The following is a 16,638-nucleotide window of genomic DNA, read 5'->3' as shown; positions in this document are numbered from 1 at the left end:
TCATGTTTCACAAGTTTAATAGAATATTCTAACTATTCTGTACAAATTGAAAACACCGTATTCGGTTACAAATGTATCCTAAGTAAGGCTGAGCACTCTCCAGGCCTGGTCACAGCATGGACCAGACGTCCCCCGGCTGCCAGGGACCGTGGTCACACTCGGGAGCCCCACACACCAGCCAAGAACACGTCGCTCTGAACCCAGGGCTTTTAAGACAAGACAGATGTGGGGCTGAGTGAGAATGGAGCTACTGAGCGAGGTGACGGACATTTACACTGAGTGGAGGGCGGTGCCTCCCAGCCCCGCCCCACAGAAGATGGGCACACCCCGCGGGCTCTGCCCACAAGCCCTCCCCACAGGGCCCAGTGTGGGCTGCAGAGCCCACGGCAGGTGGCAAAAGAGTGCGCACGCGGTTCCCTCCACAGAGGCCTCGCTCCCGGAGGAGATGCCACCACCTCTGCCTGGCCCAGTCACAAACATGGGTTCGGAAACTCCGAGGACAAGTGACAGCATGCGTCCCAAGCCCTCACAGCACGCAAGAACAAATAAATACGAGGATGAACCACCCAAGCTTGGTCTCCGCATCGTGTGCACAACCCCACCCCCACCCCGAGGAAAATAAAACCAAAGCAAGAACACTGCGGAGAACGGGACCCTACTCTACAGCTTGACACGACCAGACACAGGAGGCCGAGCGGCTGGAAACACAGCGCAGGGGTCTCTTCAGACGAAAGGAGACTCAGTCCCACAGCAGGAGTGGAGCGACAGGTTCCAGACGCCCCGGAACCACATCCCAGACACCAGCCTGGGCGTCAGTGACCCTCCCGGAGCCTCCCCCCACCCCGAAGGAGGGCTGGGAAAGCCTACTGAGCCGCACCCCAGGCCGCAGAGCGCGGCGAACAAAACCTCCCGTTGAAATGCACCTAAGCTGCCACTGTACAGGGTGAGCCAGACAGTCAGGACAGAGGAAGCGTGAAATGAGATCGCGCACGTGGAGACACGCTGGACGGAAGCACGTCAGGGCGGAGACGGGGTGCAGTGTGACGAGTCCTGACAGGCGTCTGCGGACGGGGCGCTTCTCACTGCTGTTTGCACTCGGAGGGCTGGCCGGGCTCCTTCTGTCAAAGAGAGAACACAGGGCTTGTAGAGAACCGACTCAATTATTAGCCTCGTTCTAACTGAAAAAAAGGTTACTGCAAATAAGTTTTTTAAGCAGTAACAAAAGGCTAACTTCCCAGTAAAAACATCAGAGCAGGGCTGCCTTTGGTTTAAAGACACACTCGTGAGACCATCTCATTCACAGCACATTCAGGAGGAGGGTCTCAGGGACAGAGAGCCTCCTTGGGCCACAGGATCTACTGATTGCCCAGGAGAGACAGTGCTCCGAAGCTGGACGGCAGCCTCCGCGCTCTGGGCGACCTGCAGCGCTGCCCCAGGAGACGGCAGCACACTCCACAGTTCCCTGCCACCCGAGATGTGTCTTCCCGGGGGCCTGCACTCCCCGCTAATGGGAGCATGCCAGCAGAGCCATGCCCGAGGGGCCGACGCTGCAACAAATGACGGAGGCCACCACTGCCTCGCCCTGAGCCTCCCAGGAGTCTCCCAAGGGGAAGCCCGTCCTTCCAGAAGAGGTACCAGGGAGACAGCATCCCCTGGCAGAGACCCACTTCAGTGACATCTAACGATGTGTCTCACACCGACAGCCCACTGAGCACCCAATGAATGCTGCATGGGGACCAACAGCAGCCTGAGAAACAGATGACAATCCGACCTGTACGTCTGAGCAACTAAACTTCCTAATAGGTTACTAGGGTTTTTGGCTGCTAAGGTTACAGTGTGCCTATGGAGTCTAAGAAAAACCTGCACTGCAGGGTTCAAAAGAAGTGTCTGCGATAACATGACTGACACACCTTGTGTGGTGTAAGCTGGAGCTGCAGCTCATTCTTTGGGAAACCTCATTTGAGGGATGAAAAAACATGACACATAAAGGATGCATCAAGACAAAATAACCTCAAACCCTCGTCTGAGGACAAGCCGGGAGCTTCCGGGGCTGGCCCTGGGCCTCTGCCCAGCACTGCCCAGGGCCAACGGCAGGCTCCTCTGAAAGGGGGGCTCTCCCTGGCACCGGCCCATCACAGGCTCATCTGAAACACTGCCAAAGAGTTCGGGCACCAAAACAAAACACAAGTGACCAGAAATCCTAACCGAAAAAGTTTCAAATCAAACACTGTCATTTCAAGGGTGACCTGGAGGCGGCCCAGACTAGTGGCCTGGGGAATCAGACGCCGACTTCAGGCTGGCTGTTGTGAAGGCAGGAGGTGGGATAGGGGGCTCTGTGGACCCGAGGAGCACTGTGTGCTTCCACAATTGTATTTGCAGGAAGGCTGGGGGTCGTGGAAGGCATCGCTCAGGAAGTGGCACTGCAGGGTGACACGGTGAGGACAGACTGGGGCAGGTGTCCAGGGCGGGGGGCTGCCCGTGCTGCACCTTTACACTCACACTCACTCTCACACACGCTATGCGCACAGATGGTGTGTGGTAGCGTGTGCTGTGATTTGCATGAGGCTGCTTGAACCCTGTCATGTAGGGTTCTCCCCAGGAGAACATATCGTCTGCTCATGTAAAAGAAACTCAGAAACTTGGGCAATGATGACAGCTGGAGAACGAGGCCTCGCTAAAACCAGGGCCAGGAGGGGGCGAAGGGACACAGCGGTTTCTGGCCTGTGACACAGGAACAACTGTATCCTGAGCATCCTGTTTCATGACACAGAGTTCAGTGACAGCTTGGTCACTGAATGCTACTGACTAATGGAGAGAAGTGGTGCTTCAAAGGCACAGACTGATAGCCAAGACCTTGCCCGTCCGGGCACCCAAGAAGGGTTTTACCAGATGACAACTGCCCTGAGAAGGGCGAAGACGCGCCACCAAGCACAGCCTCTCAGGCACAGGCCCCCCCAGGCCTGAGGCCGCCCGGCTGGAGAAGCCTGAACCCCGCTAATGAGAAGCCGCTAACACTTCGCAGGCGCGATGGTGTTTGGTGGTTACACCAGAAAAGCCTCTCTCTCCTACAGACACAGGCTGAGTGGCTGGTGGATGATACAAAGCGCCTGGCAGGGTGGGAGGAGAGGGGCTTCGGCGGGAAGATGATAAGCGCACTGGACACCTCCGTGTCTCTCGGTGCCACCTTCCTCCCCTGCCACAGCGAGCGCCCCGAGTGAGGGCCCAATGACGGGAGCACCTGGGGCTTGCTGCTGCTACTCAGACCCACACTGGCTCCTTCCTGATTCCCTCCGCACGCTCGGCGACCCCCCACAGCACTAACCCTGCTCCGAACGGATGCCAGCAGCTCTTCAGACACAGAATCCTGGCACACGGAAAGTTCAGTCACCCCTTTATTAGCTACTGGTCTGCACTGTGCCTAAACTTTACAGGTTGAAACAGTCAACAGGTACATGTCAAGAGTCCCAGGGGCCGATTCCCACGGCCACAGTGCGCGGGGACACGGCAGCCTGTGCAGTGTGGCCTCTGGAGGCCACGTGTCCCTGCTTATGGGTGCCACCCTGCAGGCTGCCGACCTCCCAAGCCCTCGTTCTGTCCTGTTCCTCAAGGGCAGTCCCGTACTCAAGAAAAATGCCACACCAGGTACATTTTTGCTCCTTGGTCAGCAAGCAGGGGTCAAACAGTTTCTGTGGTCGTTTGTTTTTTTTTTTAAATTTATTTATCTATTTGTCTGTGGTCGTTTTTAAAAGCATCCACTAGACACCTGCACAAGTCTGCTTTTCCGGAAGCCTGGTACGGGCCTGGTGTGCCTGATGGCAGCTTCCTCTTTACCCAGTCACCACAAGGCATTGTTATAAAGCACAGATCAGAAATTTGGAAGTTAGAAATGAATGGAATTCCACCTTACCTAGAAACGTATGAATGGTTAACAGACAAAAATTACACCTAAATGGGGGAAAAATTGAAAGCAACTGTCAGCATGAAAGAAAGTGAAAGGCATAATATTATACAGAAGGAAACAGCCACAGTTTCTCATGGTACAAAAGGGCTGCAAAAAACCGACCCGGAAATCCACCCACTCCGTATCTTTCACAGAAACACCCTTTCTTATTGTCCTCTGCGTGTGCACAGACGTGACATTCCCCTTTCAAGAGGTGCATAGGAAGAACAGAAATGTCGCACCACGACCCCACACGGCTGACAGTCCTAGCACTTCACACCATCAACCCTCCTTATTTTGAGTCATCTGTCACCTACTCCCAACTAACGAAGCCGCTCGAAAATTTCATGGTTGGTATTGACAATGCTCTGTTGTGTCAAGTGATATGCGATCACGTGGTGAGTCCACTCTTCTAGAAAACAGATGTGAGACAGAAGACTTGGCAAAGAAAGAGAAGAGGACGACAGAAGGCAACAGGCACGGAGCGCCCGCCGCCAGGGAGACGAGCGAGCCGGAGACAGTGCACGGGAGCGCGCAGCGGGCACTGCCAACCGTGAGTGTGCACGTCAGCACCCTACGGGCAGAGGGCAGCCAGGTCCACACCCGGGGCTCGGGCACCAGTTTTGTCTACTAACGGACACCCGTGACCTCCCCTGCCCACCAAGTGCAAGGTCCCAGGCCTCGTGTGCCCCCCCCGGGAGGGCCCCCGAGCAGCCGTCACACAGGGCTGAGCACAGGCAGGCGCCTGCAGTCCACTCACCCCATGACGGGAGGTGAACAGCCCCGTGGGCTCACTCCCCGAGTCGAGTTTATGGGGCACACTGACAAGTTTTCACCCGCCTCCCGTCCTTGCCAGAAGGAGCTACTTGGTGAGTGTGCACTCGACACGTGGTGTTACTATGCAGGTTAGAGAACCAGGTCATCACACTGTGCTTGGTGAGCACTCCCCTGGGGGCACAATGCACAAACAATGTCTAGATAACTAGAGATCGGTACCACATGCCAGGCAATGCCAGGGCCCAGGGTCTGCCGAGTCGTCAGTTCACGCTAGCTCGCAGGAGGGAGTCCTCCCCAGAGCTCTCGGACTGACAGACACGTCCTGTGAGGAGGGTGTCAAGTGGCAAAGTATCGGGATCTGAGCTGACCTGAGACCAGGCTCACAGGTCAAGGGATGGGGGTGCCACTTGTTCTTCTCATTTATTTAAAGCAAAGCTTCCAGTTGATTTTAAATGATGAGATATCCAGGAATATCCTCAGCCCAAGTACGATTGTAAATTCCACCTACATAGAGGCCAGCCGAGTGGCTCAGTTGGTTAAGAGCTCACTCAAGAGTTTGAGCTCTGAGCAACAGCGGTTCGATTGCCGGCCCGAGCTGAGCTGCAGCTGAACTGCCACCAGGTAGCAGGATGGCTCAGCTTAAAAAAAAAAAAAAAAAGTAAATTCCACCTACAAAACCCCATTGGTCTATCCATTAAAACCAACAAACACAACAAAAAGAAGACCCCAAAAGTCCCTCTATCTTTTTCAAAAAGAAACAAAACAAAAAAGTTTATTCGTGTTGTCAGTTATCTTAAAAGAACTAAAGATCTGGACAACAAAGTTGCCCACTGAACAAGTTCATGTAAACCAGATGCAGCTTGAGAACAAGCTGTAAGAAAGGACCTTTCAGCTGGGCGTTTACACTTAACACTCAAATCATACAGGTGTCTAAATAATTCCTCATTCGAGTATTTTCCTGAAAATCTTTAAGTTTTCTAATTAGAGAACGACAAATACATATTCGTAACACCAGAGCGGGGAACCTGGTTTCAAAGCTCCACAGCACGCGCAGGTCGGACAGCCCCCTGACGACTGACCTTGGGGTTAACGTCCGCGTCGTCCTCTTCTGCTTCCTCGTCCCCTTCTAATTCCTGTATTAGAAAGAGGGAGCAGGCCTTAAACTCTTGTGGATCCACTGGCCACAAACTAAAACAACACTTCGAGTTAGAAGATCAACTATGACTACCCAAACTTGTTTAAATCACTTTCTTTGGACACATTATTATTTCTGGTCTCACAGATAACCCTGAAATAAACACAATGCTGAAAGCGTACACTGTTTGCTAAATGATTATTTTCTAAGATGCATTTTCATGAGCCAACTGCAGGGTCAAAAACTGGACACGGTCACAGCATTTGCTGTGTCTCCCCTTAGTTTTCAAGAGTCCAGTCTCAAAGGCAGCGTCACACAAAACGGGTGACACGGTGCTGTCCTTTCCTAAGCTCTGTCCACACAAGCAGAGGGAGCCTACCAGCACCTCAGGGAAACGCTTGCACACAGCTGTCTTACCTCCTCTTCTCCTTCCTCACCTTCTTCAAACTGAAAAAAAAGGAAACACGTTGTGAGGCTTCTGAAGCATGAGGGCGACCTGACCCAGACACCGTCCCTGTCAAGTGTCCCCACTGGTCATGCCCAAGGCGAGTGGGACTGGCTCCGACCCAGCCGAGGCCAGCTCTCGGGGCAGCCTGCCGCTGGGCATCTCCGGGCACCGACACTGCGGGCTGGGCCACGTGCTCATGGTCCCACTGTTAACAGGACGCCAGTGTGCACGCCCTCCGGAACCAGGCAGCAGCCATGATGGGATCGGGCCATCCCTCAATGACCATGTGCGTGCGGCCCAGCCTCTGACAGGCAGAGACCTTTCAGTGTCTCGTAGCCAGCCAGGCTCTCACAGCCTCTCAGGCCAGCTCGGAAGCAGCCGCAAACAGGCGCACTTGTGGATTCCCTAGGCTTTTAGGATTTTCACCCTGGACCTCCGCTAGGAGAGCCCAATAGGGGCCTGCGCAGGTCTGTCCCCAATGCATCTCACTCAGGAAAGCAGTGGTTCTGATGTGGGGGGTGCAGCCCTTGGGGTGGACAGGATGACCCAGGAGGGTGTGCGAGACAAACCAGAGCCCCTGCACCCATTTCATCATGTAAGAACGCCCAGGGCACATGCGCGGTTTCTGACGCATCTGACCTTTACCCCAACATTTATGGGGCACTATTCGAGGAGTCTGGCAAGTGACAAGAGCCGCATGTTACAGACGAGGAGGCTGAAGCACAGAAGTAACACGGCTACTGAGTGGCGGGGGACTTCAGGGGACACTCTGCCTCCCCCCCACCGCTCAGTGCAGGACGTGCCACAGGCGTTGAGGGCAAATCCCACATATCCCACGTGCTAACTGCTCACATGCACTGTCTACGTTGTGCGTGTTCTAAGTAAATAAATGTGCACGGGCCGCACATCCAAGTTTCCAAATTGATGGGTGTACGATCCAAAGGTACGGAGACCACTGGCCTAGAGGGGAGCATTCCACTGTGTGCCACTAGATCTTTGGTGGCTAAATAAAATGAGCATACAGTGCCTCAGCTGCCAGCAGCCTCATTCTGTATCTTCAAGCACCACAGGGGGTCAGTACGTCTGACTGGCCAGAGCTGGCAGAGGACAGTTCTGCCCTCACAAAAGTCCCACTGGACAGCGCAGGTCCAGAAGTTGTGTGCACCTGACCTTCAGTCTTAGCAACTCCCTATGTGCAAAAGTGACCCCACAGGACGTGAGCTGTGTGTGGCCATGCTCCGAGCCCCACAAGCCCTTCCCAGCCTAGGAATGGACCAACTGCACTCTGGATGTTGACCAGCCCCCGACCATGCAGCTGGCACATGCTGACCGGCCCAGCACTGCTCATGCGGGCCCTTCAGCACACGGGAGAGGTGTTTGGAGGAGCAGGCCTCACTGCCTTGGGCACGAAGCAACCCGAACCTGCCAGCCCCTGCCGCCTGGCCCCTGCCACCCTGTCTCCTGTCTGAAGCCCCAACAGGCCTCATAAGAATGGAAACTGAGGAGTCTCCGGGAGACGTAAGAGTTCTAAAAGCAAGGGAACAAACATCATCTGCAACATACTTCTACTAGCATGCTACAGAACAAAACTTCATCTCCGTAATCAAGATGTTATGATGGCAACTGCCTCAGGTGACGTCACAGGACAGCTGGTGGGCTGTGCTGGCTTCCTTCAAGCAGTTTTTCTGTGGAGCACAGCCTTCCACTTGTTTGGGGCTCATGAGCCACAGGCTGGCATGAGTTGGCTCTGCTGATGACCGCTGGTGCGGCCGGACCTCCGTGAAGGAGACCCCCTCATGTGCAGCAGTCACCGAAGCTCAGAGGCCTGCAGCGGACACAGCGAAGCCCAGGGTCGTACCCCTGAAGAGTCAGTGGGTGGGGCTTGCACAGGAGGCCGCCTCAGCACCTGCTTCCGAGTCCCCCGAACACCAGCACAGCACACCCACGGCGTGTCGGGCTGGTGATGTGACACAGGTGCAGGCCTGGGCTTTCCCAAGTCGCCGCTCACTCAAGACCTCCCTGCCCCACCACAGGCGAGCTCCCGGGGGCGCCCCCGCTACATACGTTGTCCTCGTCCTCTATGGCCTCCCCCGTGAAGTACAGCACGGCCCGTGGGACTATCCGCTCCCGGAAGAAGTGTCCAATCTCGAAGTCGGACGCTAATGTGAACTCGGAATCTTCGTCCTGAGGGAAACCCAAGTGTTAGCTCATTTCAGTGGGATAACCTTCTGTCTCACTCTCACCCGCCCCTCACCCCTCACTCCTGGTCACTTCACTGAAAGCCCCAACCGCCAGCAGTGCTGGTGACAGCCGTGAAGAGGTTAAGCAGCTTAAAGGCCACCAGGGAGGGGGCAGGGACGGGGCCCACCCCTGCGCGTGGGCACAAACCTGCCCCAGGTTTCCCAGGAGTGCAAGGGTTAGAGAGAAAGTGGGCAGCTACTCCGGAAATGAGGACTAACAGCAAAATACAAGGCTCGAAGACAACACGAATCTTACCAGTGACTCTCCATCCCCAGATGCTAGAAAAAAAGACAAAACACATCTGTGTTACGATGACACCAAAAACGTTCCAAGCCCACACAGGAAGCTCAGCCCACAGACACAGTGGAAGAGCCCACACCTCGGGGTTGTCCTCAGAAATCGCCTGGGCCATGTGCCTCTGGCTGGGTGCCCACACCCCTGCCCTGCTCCCCCCACCTCACTCCTGTGGCGGCCGAAACCAGCTTCTCACAGACCCCGCCAGATGGCGCCAGCTTTCAGAAAAGCTTTCCTACAAGTCCACAGTATTAACAGGAGGAAAGGCGTATTGAGTGGCCCAAACAGGCCGGAGTGCATGTCTCTAAGTAGAGGCTGAACTCGTGTCCTGCAAAACCACACGTGACACTTCGGCAGAGAAGGGGACAATCTAAGCTTTGGAAATGCTAAGCGTGACTGAGGCACTGCATCTCAGGGCAGTCCACACTGCGTCTCTGTCTGCCTAGGAAGGAGGAAGGAGACAAGAGGGTGCTGAGCGCTCTCCTGCAGGACGAGGCACTTCTGAGCACAGGGTGTCACTCGCCAACGCCCCACCACCGAGCCCCTCAGCTCTGCTTGACCCAAGTGGGGCTGACTCTTGGTCTCTCTCTCTCTCTCTCTCTCTCACCCACACATTTTGGTGAGCTGGAGTCCACCATGCATCTGAGCGTGACAGGAAGGGCAGGGACTTCAGCCACACTCAGCGAAACCCAGTGACATCAATGAGCCGAGGATTCCAATCCCTGAGCTCCTAAGTGCTGGCTCAAGGCCCCGGCTGTCACCAGGGGATGAACGCTGACTCTGCTGGTCTCATCGTGCCCTTCCCTGCGCCCGACTTGCTGCCTCTGTCCCCACAGCTGTGCCAGTGAGGTGGCAACGCTGCCCTCTGCGGAGCCCCGAGGGCTGGGAGGTGGGGAACACCCCCCACGGCAGGCAGCAGTCCCCCAGCCTCGGCATGGAAGCATCCTCGGGCTGCTTAAGATTCAGGTTGGGGAGCCCGGCCTGGGGTCAGGGGTCGGCCCGAGGGCCTTCCTCTCCTCACCTGGCTGCTGGGCCCGCCTTCTGCTTCCTTCATTTCGGAACATTCCATCAACACTGATGCTTCTTCTGACCACCCCATCCCCACCTCCCGCTGTCACCCTCTGCGTTTTCACAGAGCTTATCACCTGAAATTATGTTTGGTTACTTTAACAACAGCTATACTGAGCTATAATTTACATACCATAAAGTTCACCTACTGTAAGTGTACGATTCAATGATATCTGGTACATTTTGAGTTGTGCAGCCATCACAATAGTTTTAGAACCCCCAAAATTCTTGAGTCCACTTAATTCCATTTTAATTTTATCAATTACTTAAAACCCAGTTTTAAGAAAACTTCCATCAAAGCGCTTCTGTGACATGAATTCACACAGGTACCCTCGAAAATGCCATGTGAAACTCCAAAGAGGATCTTCCCAAAAAAGGAAACTGAGGGTCTCAATTTATGGCTGTTCTTATCCCCAAACCAACACACACCGGCATCTTCTAGGCTCAAAGGCAAACTGCAGAAAAGAGCCCCTAGGATAAGAGAGAGCGGCCCGAGTGGCGGGGCTGGCTTGGTGAGCGAGGGCGCCAGGCTCCGAGACCAAGGCAGAGCTCATGGTCTCAGCCTTGAGAGCAGCGTCCCGGGGCCCCGATGGACAGGCCAGCAGTGCTTTACCTCAAACTGGTTTTGTTCATGGAAAATAACGAGCCAGTGTTTTCCCTCATATCCCTATTCTAACACTGCCAACTGGTCTGACTGTCACATTCCCTCAGGATTAGAAAATTTCTTGAGACTTCCAAGTAATTTACTCTCAAAACCAGTTGCTCAGCCTTTCCGAGCTCAAAGGTTCCATCTTTATTTTATGACTTAGGGGGAAACAAAACACGACACAACAAGACTGAAGCTTCCAAACTGTGATTCTGCTCTAAGTCTTTCAAAAACGGAAATCCAACTACTTGTCACAATACAGAAATCCCTGCCGCCCTGGGCTCGCCCACATCAAGGCACGCAGAAAATGGCCTGAAGCTTATGAGTGGGGTGGGCAGGTGAGGCGGGGAAGCACTGGCCGTGGGTGCTCGGGCACCGAGGGCGCAGGTGCAGGCCCTCACTGCAGCTTTCCCAGAAGGCAGCTCGGAGTGCCCGCCTTGGCTTCCCTTCCTGCCACCCTCGTGCCTCCATGAGCACAGCTGCCTCTGGCACAGCAACCAGCCCCTGAGGTTAACAAAGTCATTTTACGTAAGGACAGGACTCCCCCGCTATCCGAAAGGAGAGCGTTCCTCTGAGACCTTTCATAAGCCAAAAGGCAAAAAGTGAAGAAGCAATTTCTATTAATTTAGATGGAAAAATCTGAGTGTTCCCAGAACCAAAAATATCCTACCAAGTAACACACGAAACCTAAAACGGACACTAACATACAGTAAAAGCAGGAACACATGATCAACACACCACGCTCTGCACACTCACCAGTCAATCACTCAAGCAATACAGGCTTCCCATTTGATCCATTACTGGATGCCGACTAGAGACCGCTGTGCTACCAGCAGAACCTATAGGAGCCTCGGTGGCTTTCAAGATTCTTGTGTGTGTGTGTGTGTGTGTGTGTGTGTGTGTGTGTGTGTGTGCGCGTGCGTGCGCGCGCAGAGAGTACAAATGGTGGACGCAGGCAAGTTACACTTATACACACAGTCACACACACACACACAGTCTTTATTCCACTCACCATGACTGAAACCCTTAACGACGTCCAGCCTTATGCTGAGCGTAAGGAACACCCTTACGAGCTCCCTTAGGTTGTTCTGATACTTTCGGGCATGTCTTGCTAAAGGATGCACAGAATAAACCGAGCTGAAGCCCAGATGCTCGCAGACAGAGCGGTGGGGCAGGTGCTGAGACGTTCAGAATGGCTCTGGGAAGGTGCTCCCTGTCATGGCTCATGCAAAACAAATGCTGAACGCTATTTTCACTTTTCGCCTTTTTTTCATAAAAACGAAAACCTAGTTTGGATTGCTTTCAGTTGGCACAAACAGGTACTATAATAAGTATTTCTTTCGTAAAAGCGAAGTGGTGTAACACAGACTTTCAGAAAGCGGGGACATTGTACAAAAGCAGTATTCACAACCGAGCCCACTCACCTTTCAGCGGATTGAAGAAGTTGAAAAACGAATCGTTGGGAACCTGTTTGGTAATTGTTCTAACAGTGCCCCGACCCTTATGTTTCTGCTTTTTCTTGATCGTTTTGACAGTAACATTTTTTCCTTTCTTCCAGTCAATAGTGCACCTATAGGGACAAGATAGCAATCATGGCTACATACCCCACGAGAAACACTGACTACAGGTATATACAGTAAGCAAACCACAGCTCCACGCTTAACGTGGACACTTTAGGAAGACCTGCCTGCAAGCAAGCACTACACACACCCATGAAGCTCACCTGAAGGTTAGTGAAAGGGAAATGGCCCACCTGCCACCACCCAGGCGGGGGCGTTGGGGGGGGGGCAGCGGCATGGTCTCAAGCTTTAGACTCGGGGACTGCAATGATGTCATCACCCCAAGGCTATGCAAGGACTCTGCAACATGTTTTCTGTGACCGACTCTGCCAAAGGCTGGGCAAAGGAGCCTCAGAGCCTGTCCAGCTGCCCTGTGCAGACCCCAGGGAGCACCTGAATTCACCCACTCACATACCTGAATTCTCAAGGCAACTGAGTGAGGTGAGCACCGCAAAATACTGATGACCAGTGCAAAACACACCGGTTCCAGGAGTGCTGAGCGGTTTGTGTGTGTCAAGCATGGCATGCTTTTTAACTATGAATCCACTTGGACCCAAAGGCAACACCTGACAGCACCTGCTCTACAACACGCCTGGAAAGCCAGGCCTCCTTCTCACACGACGGCTGGCCCAGGAAGCGGCCCTTTCTAAATTACTCTAGACATGCAACTCTAGCAGGGCTTTAATAAAGTTCTGAATTACTCACACGGGGAGATTTATAAGGACAAGTATGTACTTGGTTCTAGTGAACAAAAACAGCTGTTTCAATTCAAGGATAAAACAATTTCCCAAACCGTTTCAAACTAACCAAGAGGAATGAACTCAAACCACACTGACTCCTTGGTGACCTATAGACTGAAATGGCTAAAGTGCTCAACCATGAGTCAAAGGACGACTAAACCATCCCAATTCCCAAAGTAAGCCCCGCCCAGTACCGCCGGCCCAGTCTGACTGCTTGGCCCATCAGCACATCTTTGCTGACCGCAAAGACTACAGCGTCACTGACAGTGACTAGAGAACCCAATCCCCTCATCCAAAGGAAGAAACCGGGCCACTGTCCCAAGCCCGGGCACACGTAGCCACATGATACATTTCCCAGCGCCGACCATCATATCCCCACCCCAATCAGAAAGACTATTTAAATCTTTGTCTATTGGGCTTTTAAGCAGATTGAAGACTTTTGGTTTATTCCTAATTTCAATCTTACTTGTAAACTTGTAAAATCATCTCCTGGTTTTGTTTAAAAAAAAAACAGTTAGAATGGCATTTCCTTACCCGTCACAGTCAACTATTTCAGGGCCTTCGAAGGAAAAGGGGTCAGCCTTATCTGGCTCCGACTTCATCTTGTATGTTTTTGTCAGGACCGTGTTAGTAAAGTACTCATTGGGTTCAAAGTGGAACTCTAATATAAAAGACTGAAAACAGAAAGTCAGGGTGAGCACCATCTAAAATCCACCAACACCAGCGACAGGCTTTATCAGCCTCCAGGGGGCGCTACAGCAGAGCCTCTGCAGGGGGAAGGCACTGGGATAACCCTGGTGCTGTAGGAAAACAGGGGTTCCCTCCACTACCAGAGCGGCCCCTCAGCCTGTGAGCAGGCCTCGCTCCGGCTCATGCTCGCACCCCCACCTGCAGAGGGCTAGCTGAATGGCACCTCCAAGAGTGAAGCGGACTGGAAAGGGGAAGGGACAGATGAGGTGTGCCCCGCTGCCCCAGCCTCTAGCGAGCGTCCCCTGCAGGACCAGGAAGAGAAACGCCATTCCTCATCCTCTGCGGTGGGGACGGAGAAGTGACTGAACCCACAGCCCCTCAGGCGCTTTGTCTCCAAAACCTGAAACTGACAGCCACCGCCAGTCAGTCAGTCATGTGTTGTTGGAGTTGCTGTGGCACTGGAATGGAACCCGTTAGCCACAGCCAGGTGAACAGGTCACGAACAGTGCTCCTGTGAGGGCCCAGCTCAGGGAGGACGGCACGCACCACCCCGTGTTCTTCAGGGAACAGGGAGGGCGGCTGGGGCCCCGCTCCTCCTCTAAACTGGCAGGCAGCCCCACCCCAGAGCACTAAGACACACGAGAGCAAGTATTCTGAAAAGATGGCTGTGGGATGAACCAAAGATCAGGGAGGCGTTTTCGGTCTTACCCATTCGTAGTTACGTTTTAGATCAGAAACCTGGTAGCTCCTTCCACCAGGACCTTGGGTTTCCGTTCAGGTACCGCTCATACTGGAGCACATACCTACTGTCCTAACCCTGTTTTCCATACACCCGACACTCATACACCTGGGAGACCCTCAGGACAAGGGTGACGTCACCCCGTGTGACAGGAAACCAGCTGGCTCAGAAACCACAGCAGGGTACACTGGACACCACATGGGGCCAGGAGCCAATCCCGTGTCTGACTCCTGCACCTGCCACCATGCAGGCTCGTGGCGTGGCCCAAGTTACCTGCCAGGCTGTGCACACTGCTGGGCGAGGCCCAGAAAGACCCTGTGACAGCCCCCTGGACCCCAGGGACTGTCTGGCTCAAGTCACCCCACACGGGAGTGGCAGCAGGCTTGGATTTCTTGCCCGGGATCCAAGCCCTTTAGCCTCAGTGGCCTGACCCCCTCTGACGCCAACCAGGAGCTCGAGCGGTCAGTCCTCACCATAGGCTGTCCAGGTTCTGAAAATATGACTTTGATATCCTGCAGGTGTTTCAAGATTGGCTCATCATATTCCTAAACAAAGAGAAAAAAGAAATTTCTAGTGAGCTTCGGAAAAACAACAGGTCCTCATGTTGTTTTTCAAAACAACATGGCTGTTGCACACACTCCTAGATGCTGGATAACGAACCCTGATGGAATTCTGCCCTTGTCAAGCCGCCATCTTTCTGGGGCATGGAGCACTGGTAACCAATGCCTGGCACGAAGGCAGCGCCTCCAACGCCAGGGGCAGGAGCCCTGAGTGCTCTCACACCACCACCAGCTACCACTGTGTACGGGGGTCAGAAGTGCCGTCCCCGAAGACAGCGGTGCTCAGCATCTCTGAAGAGACAGAATTACAAGAAGCGCCTAAATCAGCTACTGATCTTGGTGGTCAATTTCCCCCACTCATGGCGTGTGGCAATAAACATCCAAAGCTCTCCCTCACCCACGCACAGTCACTCAGAGCCAAAAACACTCTCTCAAGGCATGTCTGAGACCTAACGTGCAGGCATTATATATGTAAGAGCTTCTAACAATGGCTACGTGCTTTTACAAGTGACCATTATTCAAGCGCAGAAGTTCACCAATGCATCATCTGAGAAAGTCCAAGTGAGAGAAAACCGGAAATGGAATGACAAGACTTGAAACCCAGTGACCACATACTAACGAGAGGTGCTTCATTTGTGAAACAGTCACTCCTTTACCCCACAAAGTCTGGAGAATGAACTTAAGGATTTCTTGAGGTTCCACTAAGATCTAAGAATTCAGTCTGATAACAACGAACTTTGCAATTTCAAATTCTTCTGATATTATAGAAAATAAAAACAGCAACAACGGAACACGGCAAGTCTCTAGACAAAAGTAACCTCAAAACAGTTTCTAACGGGCCACATCAGTCTAGTCTGAGATGTCACAGCTTAAATGCTAGCACATGCAACTCTAAGGCTGCACGTGTCACTGACCTGGCACCATGTCTAGTCCTCAGTTGCTGAGATGAATTTTCTCACTAGGATGTTTGCCAAGTACAGGGTACTGGGACATGCAAACTCATCCCCTCAAACCAGTAGTTGCCCACTGGTATCCCCCAAATTCACGAAATAACCACCGTGTTCTTAACGTCCCCACCATGGCCCAGTGCCCTACATCAGCCGACTCTCAAAACTAGGGAGAGCCCCACCACAGGACCGAGATCTAAAGCCACCGTCCCCACACGGGACTGAAGGGCCCAGCGTCTAGCCTGTCTTCAGGACGTACCATCTGACCAGAGTGGAATCTACGACCATTACCGCTATCAGGTCACAAACAGGGCAAACGATATTCCGCTGCTCCACATACTGAATGCCTACTCTAGAAATGCCAACCTGGCTTTTTACAGCTTTGTGACAAAAAGCAGCAAGACACCTGTAGCTTCAGAACTAAAGCACGGCCACTAATGAGAGGTGCTGGGGAGAATGACAGAGACACCTCACTGGAGTGCAGCTAACTGTGCCATCAGCCTCACAAACCAAGGACATGCTGTGGGTGAGGCAGCAACGGCCACCCCTGCATTACTAACTAGCTGGCCGCACAGCACCAGGAGCCAGGCTGCCCAGGCCAGTCACCTACTGACCCCACCACTACCTGCCACCACACACAGCGTCCCCAACCAGCAGCATGGGCCTGGCCTGGGGGCAGAGCTGGCCCTCCCACCCACACCCGCTGCACCAGAACCTGCAGGCCCCTGGGATGGGTGTCCCCACGGCAGGGTCAGAAAGCCTAACCTGTGGGTCTGCCCACCTGCTCTGCCGGCCAGGGCACTTCTAAGGCTGGGGGCTCATCACAAACACCTCAAACTCTCACTGACGGGGGG

At 53.5% G+C, this 16,638-nt stretch overlaps 1 protein-coding gene across 5 annotated transcripts in view; it reads right to left on the bottom strand.

Annotated features, from left to right (window-relative positions):
• Positions 1-6: 6 nt before the first annotated feature.
• Positions 7-16,638, bottom strand: part of NAP1L4 (nucleosome assembly protein 1 like 4) — a 41,248-nt gene continuing 24,616 nt past the window's right edge. For 4 of the 5 annotated variants that reach the window (XM_019667338.1, XM_019667339.1, XM_019667340.1 and 1 more), the window contains exons 9-16: positions 14,751-14,822; positions 13,383-13,522; positions 11,974-12,119; positions 8,797-8,819; positions 8,365-8,484; positions 6,270-6,299; positions 5,797-5,850; positions 7-1,118 (exon numbers count right to left, since the gene is read on the bottom strand). In XM_019667338.1, the coding sequence (XP_019522883.1) occupies positions 1,080-1,118; positions 5,797-5,850; positions 6,270-6,299; positions 8,365-8,484; positions 8,797-8,819; positions 11,974-12,119; positions 13,383-13,522; positions 14,751-14,822 (624 nt within the window). In that variant the 3' untranslated portion in view covers positions 7-1,079. Of the gene's footprint in view, positions 1,119-3,907; positions 3,946-5,796; positions 5,851-6,269; positions 6,300-8,364; positions 8,485-8,796; positions 8,820-11,973; positions 12,120-13,382; positions 13,523-14,750; positions 14,823-16,638 lie in introns of all 5 variants that reach the window. The other variant, XM_019667342.1, reaches the window with a different exon arrangement.

This window comes from Hipposideros armiger, unplaced genomic scaffold, assembly GCF_001890085.2.
Source record: "Hipposideros armiger isolate ML-2016 unplaced genomic scaffold, ASM189008v1 scaffold_494, whole genome shotgun sequence".
NCBI lineage: Eukaryota > Metazoa > Chordata > Mammalia > Chiroptera > Hipposideridae > Hipposideros > Hipposideros armiger.
This window is presented reverse-complemented; position numbering and strand designations above follow the sequence as displayed.